This window comes from Toxoplasma gondii, chromosome II, assembly GCF_000006565.2.
Source record: "Toxoplasma gondii ME49 chromosome II, whole genome shotgun sequence".
In the NCBI taxonomy this organism is placed as follows: Eukaryota; Apicomplexa; class Conoidasida; order Eucoccidiorida; family Sarcocystidae; genus Toxoplasma; species Toxoplasma gondii.
The window spans coordinates 2,032,658-2,052,566 of record NC_031469.1 but is presented as its reverse complement, the minus strand read 5'-3'; the positions used below and the strand labels follow the sequence as shown (position 1 = coordinate 2,052,566).

Genomic DNA, 19,909 nt, shown 5'->3' with positions numbered 1-19,909 from the left:
GAGTGTTTGTCTGTGATTCCCCAAGGAGGCAAGTGACTCGGACTTGTTTCAGCATGTACGAATGGATCAGGTCCGTCTGAACGTGGTTCTCGTGGCACTCGTTTCCCTGCAGAGCAGCTGTCCTCCCTGGAGGGTGGATAACTATTTGTCAATGAGGCTGTTTGACTCGGCCGAAGCTGCCCTTCAGCTACACAGGTGTGTTTTCTTGACAGTGCGCAGGCAAGGCAACCTGCTGGTGACTGTTGTGTGCCTCGACGATCTGTTCCATACTTTCTAATTCGGCTGGCTGAAGAAGCTACTATGCCTTCACCACACAGATGTCCAGGAAAATGGGGTAGACTGGCAACCCTCCCTCGAGCACGTTTCTCTGAAGCCGCACCACCAACGGTAGCGCTCTGTGTCTCCCTGCCCCGTCCTTGCGGCACATCATCAGTACCGCCTTTGTCAGTCTTGTCAAGCGGCGAATGTGTTTGAGAACCGCTGTTACCAGGGGGCGACCTGGTTTTGTCACTCGCCCTCTTCAACCCTTCCAGCTGGGTGTCAGACCGGGTACGCCGGCCACACGCTGGCTGAGGAGCGCCTTCATCTGGAGCGTGCATGCAGTGATTTCTGCACGCGAGCCTTGGACAGCCTCGATCGTCAATGTACATGAGACGGACCTGTGAACTGCTGCCTGTTCGTCCTGCGCGATTCGGCGTTGGAAACCTGTCGGGAATCTCCCGTAACAGCTGGTTCCAACCCCCCTCGACCCTTTCCGGCGCTCTGGAAGGAAGCCGATCTGACTGCCGCCCAGTGCTCGATTGTAAAACGGATGTTTTCGCAAGTTTTTCCGAATTGGTCGTGCTCGAGACAAAGTAAGAAGATGTAGCTCCGTCGGGGGCCAAAGCTGGCTTTTTTGGTGCCCCATCTGCCGGCTTCGGTGCGAGATTCGCACCAGAATGACCTTCTTGGTGGTCGCTGCGATGGTCTACCGTTTCAGCGATGGGTGATGTAGGTACTTTTTGTGGCAACGCTCGCGTTTGGAAAGAACTGTCAATACTGGTGGCAGGCGAGAGGTCCTGCCCCGTGATGATTCGCGTCGGCGACCGTGACGGGATGGATAGTTTCTGCGTGCTCCACAAACCTGCAAGTTGCTGCTGTCTCGATTCCTGCACAATCCATCCGGGGGATTTGAAAAACTCTTCTGATTCTTTGTTCAAGAAGACTGTTCGCCTGATGGCCGTTTCATGAGTTTCGAAGAGGTCAAGTATGCATGGAGGGATGTCTTGTTGCGGTCCTGGGCATGTGAAGGTTGCAGTAGCTGTCGTGTTCAGCGTTTTCCCTCCAAAAGATGACCGTTCCCCGCCATCAGAGAGCCCGACACGTTGCTTCCTGGCTCGGGGCTGCGTCCGTACGTTGAGCATACACTTGCTGTGTCCCCTGGAAAACGGTATCTCTGCTGCAGAGGTCGGTGGATGAGACTGGGAAGGAGAGAGAGGAAAACCCGTGTTTTTCGTCACAGCTACAAACTCTCCCAGGTCCCGACTTCCCGGCGACTGTTGCTTAGCACTCGCAGCCCTGCCCTGTTTGTTTCCCACTAAAAATTGTTGAAGGTTGGAGCTTGGCACAGGAGGGCGGACGCGTCCTCGCTTGCCGCCACTTGCAAGAGTTCTTCGAGATTGTGATGGGGCATGGATTTTTCGCGGATTGGTCGTTTTTGCAGAGGCAGTGCAACTCAGGAACTCTCGCTCCCTCCGTCCAGCCTCCAGGTCACCGACGAACTTGCCTGCTCCTGCAGTGGCCAGCAGCAGAGATGCTTCCTTATTATACAAACGCACCCGAGCTTTGCGGAAACGGGTATTGATACGCTGCAGAGTCCTGAAACCTTTGGCGATCTCGTCCTGTGTGCCCTCTATCGTCTCCATTTGAGGAAGCAGTGATCGTTGAAGAAGACTGGTTGTAGCGATGCCTCCTGTCACGTCGAATGAATAGGGACCGCTAATTCACAAGAAAGGCTTAACTGCGGCACACAGTTACTTTCTTGCTTCCCTCTTTATTCATGTCTCGGCCTACCTCCACAAAACTGGAGTGTCAGCCCGTGGCACGGACAAAGGAACTTTTTCTTGGTGGTTTGCCTTCTATTCTGAGGCCCAATTCTCATTTACCTTCTGTGCGGTACCCTTGTCCCCGATCTCTGAAAGAAATGGCACCATCTCATGAACTGGAAAAGTGCTGGAGAGTCGACGTTATCGGAGGTCGCTGGCGCTGGGCGTGTCTTTTGCTGTCGGCGAAGGCTTCAGCTATAAGATGGGTTTTTATGGACGTGTGATGCTACTGGGTGACAAGATTAGAAAAACAGTTTTTCTGTGCGTACGCGTAGACGCTGCGGGGGTTCTGCAAATGGTGACCGTTGCGCAGGTGGGCGTTTTCTACCGAAGGAGAGGGTGATTCGTTTTCACGCGTTGGCACAATGACCGCAACGGCTACGTATACAAGTTCCGTGCACACACATTTTCAGTATGTTCGGGCGTCGCCAGAGACTGTGCGATGCGCTGTTTCCGAGACACTGAATGAGGGAACTGTTTCCCTCGCTGGAATCTTCTGCCACTAAAGAGAAACGAGAAGGGTCCTCACATTTTCGCAAGCATTTACCCCAGAGCCTACAAAACACTCTGCTTTGCGCTGTTGAAATACGAGACAATTCCTCTTTCGAGTACTTGATGCTTTAAACCCATCATGGTGATGGAAGGGCGGCTTTGGCTGAAGGCCTAAATCGAGACGCAGTTCGAACTGGTGTATTAAGTTACACCCCATGATGCTTGGATGAGAGAAAGTTCATCATCCGATCCGTGGTTTCCACAAGACCTTCTGGGAGTGTGTGTGCACCGTGATCGATGGGCTGGTGCCGAGCACGCCGTACCACGTAGTCCATCAGCTTAAAGAAAAGCGATGGAGCCCGGCCCCACATCTAGGGCTGCAGCCAACGAACTGGACAGGAAGTTTTGTTGGGAGTTGTGAAAGAAAAAGTCGGTGATGAAGAGCCGAAATGGACCTTTCACAGTAGCCGACTGACGCTGCCTTCACTCTTCCGCTTGAGAAAGTCCCCTTGGCAACTGTGTGTAAGCCTGTAGAAATTTTGAAAGCATAGCCCCCTGTTATCTACACCGACTCTGCGCGAACGAGGGACGGCATCATCTGGAGCCATTCCATTTTAAAAACATCTGGCAAAAGGAGCTCGTGATCCTTCCGTTGCACAGACGATAAAGCCGCCTTTGCAATGCGCCACTGCTGGATACACAAGCCCCAATACAGCTGTGTGAAAGTATCCAGCGATAATCCTCGTGTCAAGTGGTAGCTGTAGGCACTCTTGGCGCCTTGCTCCCAGCCGGTGTCATCCGTTGAGTTGTTTTTTGCTCTGCGGGAAGATTGACAAGATGAGTCGCAGCATCGTTCAGGTCTTCGAGGAGTACCAAAAGGCGCGCGTGCAGTTCGTCCAGACTGTCGCCGACCTGTCATCTCGTCCACAGAACATTGAGACTCTCCACAGCGCGGGTACACATCTCGAGCAACCTGGCCGATGTGCGGTTTGGGTCTGGCGACAATTGCCTTTTGTGACGTTTCCCGGCCGCCGAAAATGAAATGTGCTTAGTGTGGACACAACCAGGTTTCGATCATTCGGGAAAGTGGACTAGTTTGAAAGAGGTTTCGGAGGAAGTGAAAAGGAGGGAACAGGAAGACACACTACTTTGGAGTAACGCGCACAAAGAGGTTGAGTGTAATCGGACCAGGCGACCAAGAAGCCGGAGAGTGGAAGGCCTGGCGAACCTTGCTAAAAGCCATGTGCAGACTGTGAACAGCCTCGGAACAACGGGGAGAAATGCCCGCTTACTGTTTGCATTCAAACCCGCTGCAAAAGCGTTTCGTGGAATTAAGAGCACATCTAGTAAAGGGATTAGGGTCTTATAATGGACACATCGAGAGACGGATGCTTTCATCCAGGGCTTCCTAGGAAGGAGCGGTGCACACGAGGAAGAGATCATAGTACATGTTTTAACCTTTTCGGAAATGGATTACACCTGGAAAAAAAGTATATGGATCCGCTTCTTCCAGTTCCATACTCGTGTTCTTGATGTGCTTTGTTCTGTCACCTTTTGTGTTCTCCTCCTTGTGCTGGGGCCTTGTCTATGCAAAGGTGTTATGTCTCTGCTCAGGCCTTTGCTGCTGGATAATGTGCCTAGCATCCAACAAACGGCTGCCCTTGCGTTGGGCCGGCTTGCCAGCCATAGTGAGGAGTTAGCCGAGGCTGTGGTTACACAGGAAATCCTACCTCAGCTCGCACACTCTGTCGCCCAGCAAAATGTACGTCAGAAAATTTTCTTCACAGTACGGTAGAGTGGTGATCGCTCGAAAAGCGAAACCATGAAGACTATTGGTGCGATAGGAGTATTGCTGTCCGCATGTTCAGAAGACTGAGCGTGTGACTCTGGGATCATATGGTCAATGGGAGCTTCTTCTGAAAGGGTCCCCATTGTGTGTTTTACGCCTAGTGCATCGAAAATCGAAAAAACCAAAAACACTGCAAATTGCAAGCACTCTGCTGTGGCCGCTAACCCTATCGGTGAACTGCCAGCATAATCATTTCGAGTCTGGCTTGGTTTTCTGGGCGTGTTACAGAGGTTTTACAAGCGTTCCGCAGCATTCGTTATTCGAGCTGTGTCGAAGCATTCCGCTGAACTGGCGCAGGTAATGATTTGGTTCAACAAGAATTTAATAGTCGCAGGCGTCAGCACGCCCCATGGGCATGCACAGATGTGCGGTGAGTTACTTACGGAAGGTCTTAGCCTGTCTCGTCATCTCCGTTTCGATCCATTTTGCATGGGCAACGTCAATTTGGTCCATCCTCTTCCGTGCAGAGTTACGGACATCCGTTGAGATTCCTGTTCCCGGCATCTGGATCATGTGACGTGAATTCTCGTTTCTTCAGACTCTCCCCTCTGCAGGTTGTTCCTCCACGAGTGTTGCATGCTTGGGTACGACGGTTCATGTCTCTGTACCCAGGCTGTTGTAGACAGCGGCGCTCTTGAGGCTCTCACGACCTGTCTAGAGGAGTTTGACCCTCAAGTCAAAGAATCAGCAGCATGGGCTATGGGTGAGGCACCCTCGTTCTATGCAAGTGAAGGAGCACGCAAATGTTTGAAAGGCAGCAGCACAGACCGCAGCTGAGGTCTTGCTGGTCCTCGTGCGGCACATTGCTTCCTTCGTGTCGGCACAAGGTCACTACGTTCTTCTGCGGAATGGATCCAGATGATTCTTTTTTGAACAAGTTTCACCGTGCTTCAGATTCCTGCACATGCGTGCACCAGCATCGTACCTGCTGCACGATCTGCATTAGGTGATGACTTGCCAATATTCTTACACATGTATGCATGCGTATTCCCATTTTTTCTGACGGCAAGTGCAAAATCGTCTTCACACTCACTGAGGCATTGTCTTGGTAAGGGAAAAGCACCTCTCCAGCGATCCTGCAAGTAGTTGAAGGCGTTCTCGAGAGCACTGACACTGCATATTCCACTTTATCTTTCTCCTTCAGGATACATTGCTAGGCATTCAGAGTCTCTGGCCCAGGCCGTCGTCGATTCGGGGGCTGTGCCGCTCCTTGTACTCTGCTTCCAGGAGCCAGAGCTCCCCCTCAAAAGGATCTCGGCGTCCGCTCTTAGTGACATCGCCAAGCATTCTCCCGAGTTGGCACAGGTAGAGGCGCCATTGAGGCATCACTGAAGAATCCGAATGCGGAGCGAGAGAGCCGTCCGGATCAGATTCCCACTGCAGTCTGACAAGAGCAATTAAATCGAAAAAGGCGGGTAGTTGGCATGTTCTATGCGGTGCGCCAACGGAGGTCCCGCATCACCAATGGTTGTCCTCACAGCTATGAATAATGCATCAGGACACGAACCCACGCATAGCTCACCTCGTAGCGACATGCTTATTGTCAAACTGGGTCATCCCTAAACTGGTACACGCGTGGAGGCCGGAGTCTCCCCAAAGTAGAATCAGCGTTAACTGTACACGAGGGATGAGTCGTTATGTTGCCATGTCGGTACCAATCAAACATGTGCCAGCTACATTAGTTGCTTATGGCACTTCTTGAACCAATAGCAGGTGTCTTTGTCGATCGTTCCATTCTGTGTAAACATTTGCACCGAATTTCCGACGATCAGGCTGTTTGCGACATCGGTGCTGTTCCACTTCTAGCGAAGGAAATCTCCCATGTAGATGCCGCCCTGAAGCGCCAGGTTAGTTTGACGTGCCCAGGCTGAGGATATCTGTTGAACATACGCTATTAATGCAGTTGCTGTCAACACAAAATCCCAAGATCCCACGGTTTGTTGAGAAGGTATCTTGTATGGTTCCACATCGCAAGCATTGCATGTTGTAGAAAAGCAGTGTGCGTCCGTCGGATACCACTGCCCGAAAAACCTGCATATGTTGACAAACTTTGCCAAGCTGTACTTTTCTAGAGGCAGCGCCAGCTTCTGACGAAAAGCAAAAGGGCACGCGCTGCATTCACAATTCCTTAAAACATTGACGGGGAGGTTTCGTCGTTGGAGCATGCTGCCACGAAACAGTATGAGCAAAAGTTTGCTGCGACACAACTTGCTGTTTTGTTATGGGGCAGGTCTGTGCGTGCCTTGGGAAAATTGCAACTCACTCGGTAGACCTGGCAGAGGTAAGCTGGTGCAGGACAATGCAGATGAGACCCATGCGATGATGTCAATCTTGGTGAATCATGAGAACCCATCGAAGTAATCAGCTTAGTTTAACGTTAAGTATGTGAAGAGAGAACAGCAAATCAGGTGACAAATTCAAAGGGTTAAAGCGAGTGGCACATATCTCTGGATTAGCATCACCGCACCGCAGCTGCCACATGCCTCAGGAACTGTCCTTAAACTTACGTTACAGAATCGAAAGAGAAACATTTGAAGCTAGGATGACTCATAACGTGGTGGTGACGGCCCTCAGCAACTCTAGCGTGCGAAGTGTTGTAGAGTTTCGAGCGATTTTGCACTGTGGTGTTGACTGGCACAACTGCATATGTTTCCACCTTGAGCCTATCGACTACTCTACATGGCCTTCGGAGAGGGTACAGTTTCCAGGTCTCAGGTCCATAAGAAATCGCTTCTTTTTCGTCTTCACTAGATCGAATGGAGCCACAAATTCGTTTGTTTGTACTTCTACACATGTGCAATGGGATTTGTCAGGCGTTTCCACAGCACAAGAGTGTGTGCCTCCGTGCCGCCTTAAAAAATCGATGGAAACAGGAAAAAGTTGCACCTTGTTCGAAATCATCTGGGTTCCGCAGTGTTATCTGGCGTTTGTGTTCAGCAGGAGTTTTTTGGGTGATAAAGAAACTTGCTCCACATGACAGCCGTTGCACTTGCCTGTGTGTCTATGAGCAGATCGTGGTAGAGGCAGAAATCTTCCCGAAAATTCTTCACTGCCTCAAAGACCCCGATGAAGTTGTCAGGTACGCGCCCCTTCGTCATACCGCAGCTCCTGTGACAACGCGATTACATTCTATATTCTGTTGCAGACTCCAGTACGGTAAGGATCTGAATTTCGTGGAAGGAAACAAATGAAATCGCGTAGATATCTCTAGTTTTTTATCTGCGGTCGATCAACCGAACTCGACACAAGCACAGACTGCTCGCCGGGCCAACCGCAGTCTATCTTTGGGATTCTAATGGAAATATCATCCAGTCAAGAAACAGGATTAGACGACGTGGTGCGGGCGACTGTGCCGCAAGCAAATCATTTGATGTTGCACCACTGAAGCTCAGTTTTTCTGTCACGTTAGATTTAACGGCAGTCAGTCGTCTCGCTGAGTTGCTCAATATGGTGCCCTCTGATTCCTTGGTAAGACCAGTTCACCATCCGAGCGCACGAGAACGCAGTCGTGGTTATGTGAACAGAAAAAATGCGGCGACTTGCATTCGGGAGATCGTCCGACACACCCAAGACCTTGCCAAGTTCGTTGTGAACGCCGGTGAGCTAAATGTTCGCGATCGTTCACGAATAGCATAGGTCACACCATCTACCTTTTCCCTTCGTGAGGGAGAAGGAAAGCAATGCCATTTTACGTGTCCTGCTCAGAGCAAACCTCTCAGGTATAAGCGTATAGGAATGTACAATCATGTGAGGGAAGTACACACTTATATGGGATGTGATGCTCTGTTTTTTGCGTGGCCAGGTGGTGTTGCGGCACTCATTGATAATATCACCGATGCTCGAGGAAACAACAGGTATGCTATTGTTGATGCTGTGGAGGACGTGAAGGGAGAAACCGCCAGTGTTAGTAGACCAGCGGACATTTGGTTGGCACGAGGTCAAGGTCACTGTCTGTCATCGATTCCACGCTCTCATCCAAGCTGTACTCTCCTTACGACTTCCTGGATCAAACAGCCCCAAGACAAGAAATAAAACTGGCGCATACTTATTTCCTATCTACAGTCCTATCCCTATCGTTTCGCATTATGCAGACTGCCTGGAATCATGGCTCTGGGTTATATTGCGGCATTCTCGGAAACGCTTGCGCTGGCAATCATTGTTTCGAAGGGAATCCCGCCTCTCAAGCAGGCTTTGGTAGAGGAGCCGGAAGACCACCTGAAGGCCGCAGCCGCCTGGTGAGGGAGGTCAGCGGAAGAAGAATGGGACTCGCCGACTGCTGCGGCACTGCAATACATGTTTTCTTGTGGCAGAGGGAAGGTCGATGCGAAAAACGTGCATGTTTCTTAATGTACGAGCATACTTCTACGTGAGTACATGCGCACCCGAAGTCAATATTATCTTTTTCGGCGTCCAGATTATCCGGTCAGTGTGTTGTGACACTGCTGGGAGAGTCTAGTAAGCGAACGAGACTGATCAGTGCTCTTAGGAGGAAGAGGACGCAGCGCTCTTTTGGGAACAAAACTACCTGCAGTTTGGTCAGAACTCTGCTGTATGGTAGGATCATTTGTTATTGGGTTTCTGGAGCCGTTGTCTTCGGCCGACGAGTGATGCAGGTGGTCGCATACGATAGTGTTGAATCACCGTTGACCGGGTAACGCATGTTTCTGGTTTCCAGGACTTTAGGTCAAATCGGACGTCACACTCCGGACCATGCTATGGCAGTTGCCGAAGCTGATGTTCTCCGCAAGTGAGTTTTTCGCACTTCTTCGCCCGAACTGGTTAGAATCGCATCCGCAAACGTACCTCAGTCATTTGCACCCGGCCAACATTGATGACTGGAGGCCCTGAATGCCTCTCTTCGAAATCCGTCGCCAACGGGAAAGGGTTCCGTCACGCAAGATGTTAGGACACCTGGTTACTGCAATTAAACTGGAAAGGTTATACAGGAGCTGGGAGTTGCATCCCTACTCAGAAGACCTCCAGAAAACCCCATTAATAAAACTTCATCCGAAATGCTCGACGTAGGCTATTCCATTGATTGCAGACCACTAGTGCCGTCGCCTAATACTGTTGATTCGCCAAGCCTGTGCACCCACATGGACAACAAATAAGTCGCGGCGTCTGCCCATCCCTTACAGTTGATGGAAGGTGAAACGTTAGGCAGTCCATGACAATGGCGTGAAGCGGGCTTTTTATTGTTCTTTTCGTGGTTTTGGATGACTACGGGTTTGACGAATCTCTTTGTGAAAGTGATTTTCTTGGAGGATCTGAAGCATCGTTTTCCTGTTCCTGACATTTGAATATTCTTCCATCTGTGTCTGAGCGTCGCAGGCTCTTGCGGATACATCTCGACCCCAAGGCCAGCGATGACTTGCAGACGAAGACAAAAAGAGCGCTCAAGGTGAGGTGGAATCTTCCAGTTTTGTATTCGGACGCTGTGTCATCGGGCTAGAATGGTTCAACGTTTCTAACAAGTTTTTTTGGGCTTCCAGCGGAGTATACTGGAAAAGCGTTACGCGGTCAACCATTCAGGTCAATGGCGAAGCGTTTGTTGTTGCTGAGTTGCGTGCTGTTACCCCCGATAAAGAAGCTTTTTTGACAGGGTCTTTTTCTGGTGTGACTTTCACCGGCCGACCTCCGACCTAGCAATTTGAAAAAAATAATGCAGGCAGTGTTGTGTTCGAGAAGACATGTTTTTCTGTTTGTAGAGCATTCTACAGAAGTGCACACACCTAGCTGCCTTGGAACCCCTTCTGAATGAGGCTCCACCACCCATTCTCAAGTGAGTACTTCGCATTATTCGAGAGAAGCGTCTGCGCTGAGATCGGTGAAGGACCGGATGCAAGTCAAGTGATGTTGATAGTGGCCAAAATCATTAACGAAAAAGTCACTTCGGCCGAGTCGACTGCGACCTGCAAGCTCAGACCTCTGTCTGGTTTATGAAGGCATCGGCCACTTCGTGAGACTTCTGTGCTTTACCTTCCACACCAGCAATTCGATTCACTGCACATTATCAACCAAGAAAGGTTCCATAAACAGGGAAACAGGTTGAACCGTGGTCATCTCTAGGAATCAATAGCGACGTTATTCATGCTTCTTTCACCACTGGATATGGTTGTTTTCCCATGTGTGACGACCGAATAGAGACTTTTGAGGGTGTCACTGCGATCCAAAGTGTGGACTAATCCAGCTAGGAAGGAAAATGCCGAACACGAATGTTTCGAGACTGTTGCATATATCCGCATTTGAAACAGTGAAAAACGAGGCTACTTTAGGAGTTGTGCGGCTCATGATGTTGTGACACGTTGTGATACAGATACGTTGTCCAGCAGTACGCCAAGGTTTTGCCTAACGACGTCCAGGGAAGGCGTTCTTTCGTACAATCTGGTGGTTTGGAGCAGCTTCTGGTAAACGAATAGCACCAAGCACCGCTTGTCTAATGCTCGCCTCAGCTGCTCCGGTCCGCCACTAGAAGCAGAGACAAACGATCGAGCGAAGCCACAAATTTTACCTCCATGTGCTTGCTTTCTTAAGGAAATAGCCGTACTGTACTGGAAGTAGCTCCCTCTAGAGTCTGACATCTTCAAAAAGTAAACCATCCGAAATTGCTGGGCCGTTATTCAGCTAGTGCCTTGTGATGATCTGTCAGTTTCACTTGAGAGAGTCAATGGTTTAGGCAATGAACGGGACACATTGTCACGGAAGTTGCCATTATGACTGACTTCCATGGGGGGCGGAAGCCTACCGCGGCATATGCTACAGTTTGTTTCACATTCCTGCAGCGTATCAGGAACTCCGAAGCCGGGAGTAGCATAGCAGACTACGTGGAAGAGATCACAGAGCTCTATCCCCGAGAAATCGTGAATTACTACTCTCCAGGCTACTCAGGTACTTGTACAGTCACCGTTGAGATGGGAAATTTTCATCGCTGTAGTATGAATGACTGCCGTCCTGTTTCACTGAGGAATTCCATGTTTGCCTGGCGTCCCTTGATGCAGAAGGCCGGACAACTGCTCCGTTCCATTGTGTATTGATCTCACCATAGGGGCGCGGATGGTGCAGTTGTTGTCTAATTTAAACAGCCTTTCCATATCTACAGAAGCTACCCCCTTGTTCAACTCTGGTTTTGCCGCTGCATGCACCCGAGATGTATGCCCCCTAACTGTCTACAGCCCTATGAAAAAGGTGTCCTAGTGCACTTGTCCCAGCAGAGTCTACTCAATGGGCTTCATTTTCCAAATCAGAGATTCCGAATTTTTCTCCGGCATTCTGTTTTGGGCTGCCTCTCGTGTGATTCACCATGGGCGCTAGCCTCGGAATGCGCGCTCATTGTAACGTAAGATTGATGTTTCTCTTTTCCAACTGCAGCAATGCTGCTTCAGAAGCTCGATGAAAGCACCGCAGCTCCAGCAGCTGTTTCCTGAAGGAATGTGCTTTTTTTCGCTCTTATCGGCGCACCCACCCTATTCGAAAACTTACAAGTCACAACTTTTCATGGATCGAGATGCAGATGTTTATTCGGGACAAAGCAAGCCCCTCGCGAATCCTCGAGGGTCCATCTCGTCTGTTCTGACCAGCCTCTCAGCATTTTCTTTCCCACTGACTTGCGGCCGGGCGAACGTTCCCAGTGTGCCGCGTGGCGATTGGGATGCTCTCTGTCTCCTTCGTGCACTACTTAGTGGTGATGCATTAACTGACATTTGGGAGATATCTTTGAAGTTACCCGTTATACATGATGCACCGACTGCCGATTCCACCGCACAAATCGTATGATTCCGTTCGGTTCGGCGACAAAACCGGTCTGTACAAATCTACGTTTTACTCTGACCTATCACCCTCAGGGGTGCCCCAAACATGTGTTTTTCACGCTGCAAGCGCAGTAGATCGTGTTCTCAATTACAGTTGAAATAAAGCGATTACATCAAATACTAGTCCTTCGAGGGTGTTCTGCCCACCACAACCAAAATCCGCTTCTATGAGCGTGTGTGAGGCACGGATATGCAAGACAATAGTCGCATTTGGCCTTCCATGCAAGAATTCCTGGCAGTTCGTCAAAAGGACACACACGCAGAGGGCAATCAACTACGAATTCTTGTTATGTAGGCTGCCGTACGGTAGCACCGTCTAACGCTGACGGTGTCGAAGCGATCGCGGCGCAGTAGATGAAGCTGAAGCCTGGTATTGGGGACGTAAATCACACTAATCAACGAGACAGCGCAAATAGGTAGGCTTCTCTTGTAGCTGAAGCTGCGAAAAATATCGAAAAATATCGAAGGCTTGTACACTCACCTGACAGGTCCGTACAACACCTGCATTCAGTAGCAGCATTCTATTCTCGGAGGAAACGTGAAACATACTCCTCTCATCGGCTGCGGCAATTTCCAAAGCAAGACCTCATCAAACACATCCAAGCACCTTACGTCAAACGACGTTCGGCCGTGTACGCTACTAGGTCACGGCTTAGTTACCAGAACAACGGCATCTCAGTCACCTTCTGAAAGTTATTTGGTACTCTCGTGTTTCTGCAGCACCTGGTGCGGATGGTAGTATCTAGTGTTGCACCATTAAAAACTGTAACTTGAGATGGAATCGCGCCTGCAGCTGTTCAAGCTTATCCCCCTCACACATTAGGTTTTTGGCTGGCAACCGTGAAAGCTGGAAGACACAAGCGGTGTCGTCAACACGTCGCGCAATATACGGGGGAGTGTAGTGCTGCTGGCGGACTGTCGACTGCATGCATTGCAGTAACTCCGGCGACAGTCCCTTTCACCCGCTCTCAGCTGGTTTTCTTCGAACTGGGCGTATCCAGTTCCGTTGTTGTTTCTACGGCTCCAGTGCGTTGCCTCTCGCCCATATTATACACTTTTTTCTTGAAGGACCTTCTGTGCACCGTCTTTTTCCAGTGGTATTTAGCACAATGCTTCGCTCTTGTGCGCGGCTCGCAACGGCGGCCGCTGCGGGCCCGGCAAGGGCAGCCGCTCGCTCAACCGCCGAAGTTCCGGATGTTCTTGTTACCTTTGGAACCCAGACTGAGAAAATCACCTTTGTCAGCCACCCAGGTGCGTCTGGTTCGCTGCGCCTCCCTGGTGTCGTGACACCTCGGCCGTGCGAAGGGTGGGCGTGTCATGCTATCATCAGGAGCAGCTCAAGACTGATCCCGCAACTTGCGTGTGCGGCACAACGGCGTTTTTCTGGAAGGCTGCTTCCTGTTATCTGTCTCTCACATTTATCAGGGGCGTGAAGAATTGGATATTGTTAATGGCGTATGACGCAGAGGGGGACTGCGGCGGCGGAAAGGCTTCGGTTGTTGTGATGACCGGGATCGGTGTCTCGGGAAGGACTACCGTTCTTAGCCAGGTTGCGACCAGTCGCTGATTTTGCGTTGCTAGTGGTGTCGCTTCCTTTTCCGGCACAGGGATGCTGGCTGTCAATTGCGTGCTGTGATCAGGCGTCATGGCCGTTTCCAAGCTTCTGGAGATGGACTACCTTACCGAGCACCGAGCAATCCTTACACAGGAGAACGTCGACGCCATCCGCGAGTACGACGAAGAACTTGCGAACGTAAGGAGAGTTTTCGTTTCCGCGTAGAGATCGATCCATGTTCAAGCACTTGGGCACCGGAGTATCACTTGTGCATGCCTATATCAAAACTGACGGGGGGTTGTGCGAATGAACATGCTCATATTCGCAGGTGCCTTGAGCCCTTGTACCCTACCATACACTGTTCGGAGTGAGGGTACGCTGGATCGGTACAATTCATTGTTCCTGTGCGCATGCATTTCGGCGGTGGTACAGAAGGCGCAGATTGCCGTCGACAACAACATCCCGGTGAACTTTCAGAGCCTCGATTACTTCGACCGACAGGAATTTGTTGAAATGCACAAGAAGGAAGAGGCTCTGCTGAAGAAAGCTCGCGAAGATGTTCTCGCCGCTCCACGAGGACAGTACACAGTCCCCAGCTACGTGGCAGATTACTCACCTATTGAGGTAAGGCCCCAGTGTGTTACCAACTTTGTTACTGTGAGAAGAGTGACGAAGCACCCTTCCTTCTGAACTGGCATTCTGTGTGTTTTCTTTTGAGAAGGCTGATGTAGAGCACGTCGTATCTGTGAACTGGGATGTCATGAGCCAACACGTGCGCACCAAGCGTGGCAGAGCGTGTCTACGTGAAAATGGTGAAGAAACCGTGAAATATGATATGGCACAAATGCAATGCGGAAGAAGTGGTGCAATGGTACCTCTTTCGTTCTATTCTTGTGCAAGATGGAATTCCTTGCAAGCAATTTGTCCGCTTCGAGGTTTATGCTTCCTCGGATGTGGCTGCCGTGCTGGGTAACCAGAGGTCAAATCCAGCTGTTTCTCACACGTTGGGGAAGGCACTCCTGTTGCGGTCTGACGCCTGTGCCAGTGAATAAGCCATTGCTTTCTTGCGCAGTCGCCATGAGTCTGTTCGGGACTCGTCCATTTCTGATGGGCGATTGCTATACTAGTTTTTTTCTCTGGAGTTGCGGGAGAGTCTCATTTTCTATGTGTTCCTGATGCTAGTTTTCCTCAAATACTTTTGTAGAACATCTCTCCCTCTCCGTGAACCGAAGTGTTATGCGCTAACACGTGCGCACCAAGCGTGGCAGAGCGTGTCTACGTGAAAATGGTGAAGAAACCGTGAAATATGATATGGCACAAATGCAATGCGGAAGAAGTGGTGCAATGGTACCTCTTTCGTTCTATTCTTGTGCAAGATGGAATTCCTTGCAAGCAATTTGTCCGCTTCGAGGTTTATGCTTCCTCGGATGTGGTTGCCGTGCTCGGTAACAAAGTGGTTGCCTATCAAGCTCGGCTCCTCCGAATCGCCATAGATCTTTTAATGGGAATGACGGCGTATCCCAGAATGTTGTTTTTTCTGTATCAAGAAAACGTATCGTTTCCAGTGACATGGGTACCCAGTCATTCCTGCACTCGGGAAGCAGCAAATAGGTCTGGACGCTAAAGGATGTACGAGTTTGAATTTTTGGCGTTGTCGGTGGCTCTTCTTTCAAGAGATCCACGTTTGTTTGTGTCCATCTGAAGAAGGGTCATTGAGGGTAAACAAGGGAAGTATGTTGTACATTGGACAAACGGTTTGTCTTCTTCCTTAGCGTGCCATGGCAACTGCAGATCCTGGGCGGTATATCCGATCATGCAAACAGCCGAATGGTCATATCGTCTCTCCCTCTGTAGTGCGAGCCATTGCGGAGCGGAATCGCTAGGTCACTGACATTGCAGGGGTAATTCAAATGCGTACGTTTTGTGTTGTGTTTCACCGTTTAGATTCCACGCAAGTATCGTACCGACCTCGAGCTGACCGAGGAGATGGTTAAAGTGGATCCGGCTCTTCGCATGCAAACAGAATTACGAGACATAATCACGGACTACCTCGTCGGCGGAAAGAGCAAGGCAGCTGCCTCTGTGACTGGCGGCGAGAAGAAACAGATTGCGTGAAAGCGTCTGTTTCTCCAGTCAGATAAAGGTCTACCCGATGCTCTTTTTGCAATGTTAAAATATCTGATCCCTCACCAGTATCGATTCTTTTTTTTTGTTAAGCTGTTTGATGAGGCAGAGAAATCAAACGTGGCTATACTTCGGTCTCTGGGGTGTCTGCAACACCCTCGCAACCGTTCACTCCTAGCACGACTTCAGTCCGTGCAACAGGAAACAGACAAGCGCTGAACTGCCTTTCAACGAACTCACGTCCAGTGTAACACTCTAAAATGTCTCAAAGGATGTGACACTCTCAAGTCATTGCACTGACATCGAGCTGGCGCGACGGTAGGAAGTGGCTGTGTTAAAAGTGGCTGTGTTAAAACGACCTGCACCTGGGAATCCACAAGCCGAGTCAGCTACAACTGTGCTGCCACTCGTGATTCTGGTAATTGGCATTTGACCGCCAATTGACTCGTTTCCGCGAGACGGTCTTCTTGGACAGCTTTTTCGGAGTGAATTCTTTCGTTTCTGTTCGTTAGTCACTAAGAACAGAGGGTCGAAGAAGACTAGAGACGAACAGGATATCGACAGTACCTGAGAAGCGATTCCTAAGCTTTGTCGCTTCAGAACTGTGCGGTAGACTCGGGAAACCAAGGCGGAAGTCTTCTGTGAAGATCTGCTCGGTTGAGTAGACTTTTTCGTCTACGTCGCTAAAACATGGAGCCGCACGCTCGAAGCACAAGCATTTAGCCTGGGCAGAGACTGATCGCAGGCTTACACTGGTTGTTCGGAATTCCACCGGTTGAGGCAGCAACCCGTTCACATATCCGCTCAGAACCGTCCAAAGTAGGCTGTGACGGGTTATCATTCGGGACAGAAATCTGAGTTCCTGTGAACAATATTTGAAGGCTCCCAATTAGCGCTGCATGTTTGTCTTACTCTCGTCAGAAGCTTTCTGTTGACGCTTGCAAGTATCGAGGCTAGGGAAATGTCCTCGTTCCTGCTTTTCTCAAAATGTGGCAACGTTGGCTGACTCGGTTGCGTTCCTTGCTGCATGTTCCCACCATTAGTGTCTACACAGTACATTTCCTGTTCCGTAACAGAGGTAGATATTAATAACGACAATAGTTCAGAGTAACGCACATCGCACTAAGGCGTTTCCTTCATAACGCGCGCCCGCCACACATCGTTACAAGATACTTAACCAATGAAGATAATTGTTTTCGCCACTGTCTCGTTCGATTATTCGTCTTGCCGGTGACCCGCATGCATCGATTGTTGCATGCGGAAAATTGCGGGTAGTTCGCCTAGGACCCGCCGCGGATCCTCCACCCGGGTGGGACGTCGATGACGACAGCTTCGCGCCAAACGCATACCCCACCCCTCCCCGCAGTACGCGCGCACCGTGCCAGCTTCCAGACGAAAAAACTCCCCCAAACGTTGTTTAGTTGTTTATCTTAACCTCTTTGCTAGGACCAGGTGTGTCTGATCTGGAACCTTGACACCATAGGCTTCTTCCCGCACACCGTGCTACAGTGACATCTGGACCTGTGGGTTTGGAACGAGCTAGTGTCCATGCTCACCACGGTTCCGTTGGACCAGGGTGCTTATGGAGTGTGATGGCTGAACAAGGCGGCGGCCAGGAATACGCAAGGTCATCAGTCGGAATGGACTGCTGCACTGATCGAGGTGAGAGCCAATGCATTTGTTGCACGCTTCGTTTCGGAACTCTGATGGTGTGGGGTTCCGGAGTCGCACATTCCGAAGAGCGTGGTGGAGGCAGGCTGCAATCGCAGTTTTAACCTTCCCTCGTTCCTATCGTGTGCAATAATGAAGGGTTCAACCCTTGCTCGAATTAAAAGCGTGTGGAGTTCCTGTATTGCTTATTCGCCTCTCTATGCGCTGTCGGATCGAGCCACCAGACGAGTCTTCTACAATTGCTAGTCGTCCGTCAGAACGTGCCGAATCTTTTGTTTAGGTGGCAGCACCCGCAGCCCGAAGTTTTCAGTATCGCCGTTGTAACAAGGTCCGTGTCTCTCTGTGGAGCGAGAGGAAGAGGGTGATGGAAGAGGACGGTGTACGGTTGCTGCTTGTGAAGGGAAGGCACATTTCCTATACGGTGCTGGCCGACATTTGAATGCCTGCGCCGCTTCCATGGTGTGCCAGATGGAGCTTCAGGGCAAGTCCTCTCACAGTTGTTGCATGCCCGCGTCCTCTGTGTGAGGCTTTCAGGGCCGTGCGTATGTGAGTGGCTGTCACGTGAGGCTTCTGTTAGTGTATGCGCTTGTCTGATGCTCATGAAGGATTATGTGATTTGAATGGCCCTTCTTCGAAAAGCGATTCATCGCCGATGGTCGTGTACTGTATAATGAACGTAGCTATATTTTCGCACTATATCCATCGTGTGCACAGTAACTCTGTGTGAGGCCGTGCTAATGCAGGTGGCTGTATAGGAGAGTTGGACTGCATCTGTCAGGAAACGCATTTTCGTGCGTTGCTGATATGTTCCTGCATAAGGCACTCACTATCCCGCACATTTCTCATTACGACGGATGGTCACCAACAGCACCTCTGTCGTTCCATGGTGTGCAAAAATGGGTGATCGATGTCCCATCCTACGATTAGAGGCTGAGCTCGTGAGTGGCTCTTGTATTGAGTGGCCGCCTTCAAACGCGTTCAGTTGTAGACGTTGGTTTCCATTTGACTTGCTGTGTTCGCGTCAGAATGTGGCTTCGTCAAGCATCACTCGTATGAATCTTTCTGCTTGTTTATGGTGTGTGTGCGTTATTTTCAGGTGAAAGTTTACGTTAGCCCGCCGTATTCGAGCCTCGCAGGATTCTGACTGGGTCAACACTGAGACGGCAGCGCCGATAAAACTGTGTACAACTATATTTCGGGTTGCTGACCTGTCGGCTTGTTTCGGACTCGAGCCCTAGACAAATAACATGGTCGTGCCAGCGTGACGGTCATCTCAGGGACAGGAACAGGTTACACACACTTGTGCCTCAAGTGACGGCAATTACCACAAACACAAAAAGACGGAAAACACGTATTCTGAGCTGCAGGACGCGAGATCTTAATTCGAGGACCATCGTGAATCAAAGCTCAAAACACACGAGCCAGAACAGTAACTTGATTCAACAGCTCACGCAGCTTAGTACGTCTTGGACGTAGTGCACTTTGCTGTTCAAACACGTGCATTTGCTGGGACTCGTCCCACAGCAGGTGAATCACCTGAAACGCGAAGGTTTCGTTTCAGTCTGTTTCCTTACTTAGGAACTTGCGCTGCATCTTTCACCAGTCGAGAACGACTATTTTGTGGATGTTAGTATTCTTTTGAGCAAATTCGGTACTGTGGCGGCATGGGCGAGACTTTACAGCGGCGAACAGGTGGATCTCCCGCTAAGGTGGGGAGTACGCCCGTGAGAGGCGCCAGCGATAGACATCTCTCATGTCGCGTGATTCGTTTGTTTCAAACACCGTGAGGATGCAGTTAACACCTAATCGCCCGTTCTAGAGGGGTTGTAGGGCGGTGGTTGAGGTGGGGCTGAAGAGTGGGTCCTCTCAGACAGCGGGAAACGAAAGTCCGGTTTACAGAAGCGCTTAGTCATAGTTCTCGTTATGCAGCAGTAATACCTGCAGTCCTTCCATAGTCTTTTCTCGGGCGTCGAAACTGCTTTCCGTGTCTTTCTACCGAGAGAGGGTGCGGCCGAATTCCCTCATTTTGTGTCAAGTAGTAGGGTCTCCTTTTGACGCGAGTTTGAGTCGGCGTTCTGCTATCCTTAGGACTGGTAGTCAAATGCTGTCGTCACATTACCGTTTTAAAAGTGTAATCCCATAGTACGCAGAATCAAACTGTTCGCTGGAAGTATTTTTGGAAGTAATTTCTGCTGCGAATGAATTAGAAGGCAGAAGTCGATTCTCGCTGCGGTGCTGTCAGCGTGTGGGTGCGTCGTTGAGCGTATCAGCTGAGCCAAAACACGGCACGGTATCCCTGTCTGAGCCTCAAGTAGTGATCAGAATG

General features: G+C 50.2%; 2 protein-coding genes across 2 annotated transcripts; both read left to right on the top strand.

Moving 5' to 3' along the window:
* Positions 1 to 3,413: 3,413 nt before the first annotated feature.
* TGME49_297820 (sperm associated antigen 6, putative) lies at positions 3,414 to 12,292 on the top strand (the record flags this gene model as incomplete). Its single annotated transcript, XM_018782335.1, has 17 exons — positions 3,414 to 3,531; positions 4,172 to 4,338; positions 4,654 to 4,722; positions 5,038 to 5,128; positions 5,570 to 5,730; positions 6,198 to 6,272; positions 6,656 to 6,706; positions 7,437 to 7,504; positions 7,950 to 8,023; positions 8,228 to 8,279; positions 8,517 to 8,660; positions 9,101 to 9,172; positions 9,757 to 9,826; positions 10,134 to 10,207; positions 10,742 to 10,832; positions 11,208 to 11,313; positions 11,424 to 12,292. 17 exons carry the CDS (start codon positions 3,414 to 3,416, stop codon positions 11,468 to 11,470), a joined length of 1,530 nt encoding a protein of 509 aa, XP_018638379.1. The 3' UTR covers positions 11,471 to 12,292.
* A 496-nt stretch (positions 12,293 to 12,788) lies between these two features.
* TGME49_297810 (hypothetical protein) lies at positions 12,789 to 16,478 on the top strand. Its single transcript, XM_002371160.2, has 4 exons — positions 12,789 to 13,484; positions 13,874 to 13,986; positions 14,221 to 14,412; positions 15,733 to 16,478. Exons 1-4 carry the CDS (start codon positions 13,160 to 13,162, stop codon positions 15,901 to 15,903), a joined length of 801 nt encoding a protein of 266 aa, XP_002371201.2. The 5' UTR covers positions 12,789 to 13,159; the 3' UTR covers positions 15,904 to 16,478.
* The last annotated feature ends 3,431 nt before the right edge of the window (positions 16,479 to 19,909 follow it).

Coding starts and splice junctions, on each gene's coding strand:
- TGME49_297810 (XM_002371160.2), top strand. CDS start 13,160: ATGCATTGCAGTAACTCCGGCGACAGTCCCTTTCACCCGCTCTCAGCT. Junction 13,485..13,873: donor CACCTTTGTCAGCCACCCAG/GTGCGTCTGGTT, acceptor TGCTGTGATCAG/GCGTCATGGCCGTTTCCAAG. Junction 13,987..14,220: donor ACGACGAAGAACTTGCGAAC/GTAAGGAGAGTT, acceptor GCGGTGGTACAG/AAGGCGCAGATTGCCGTCGA.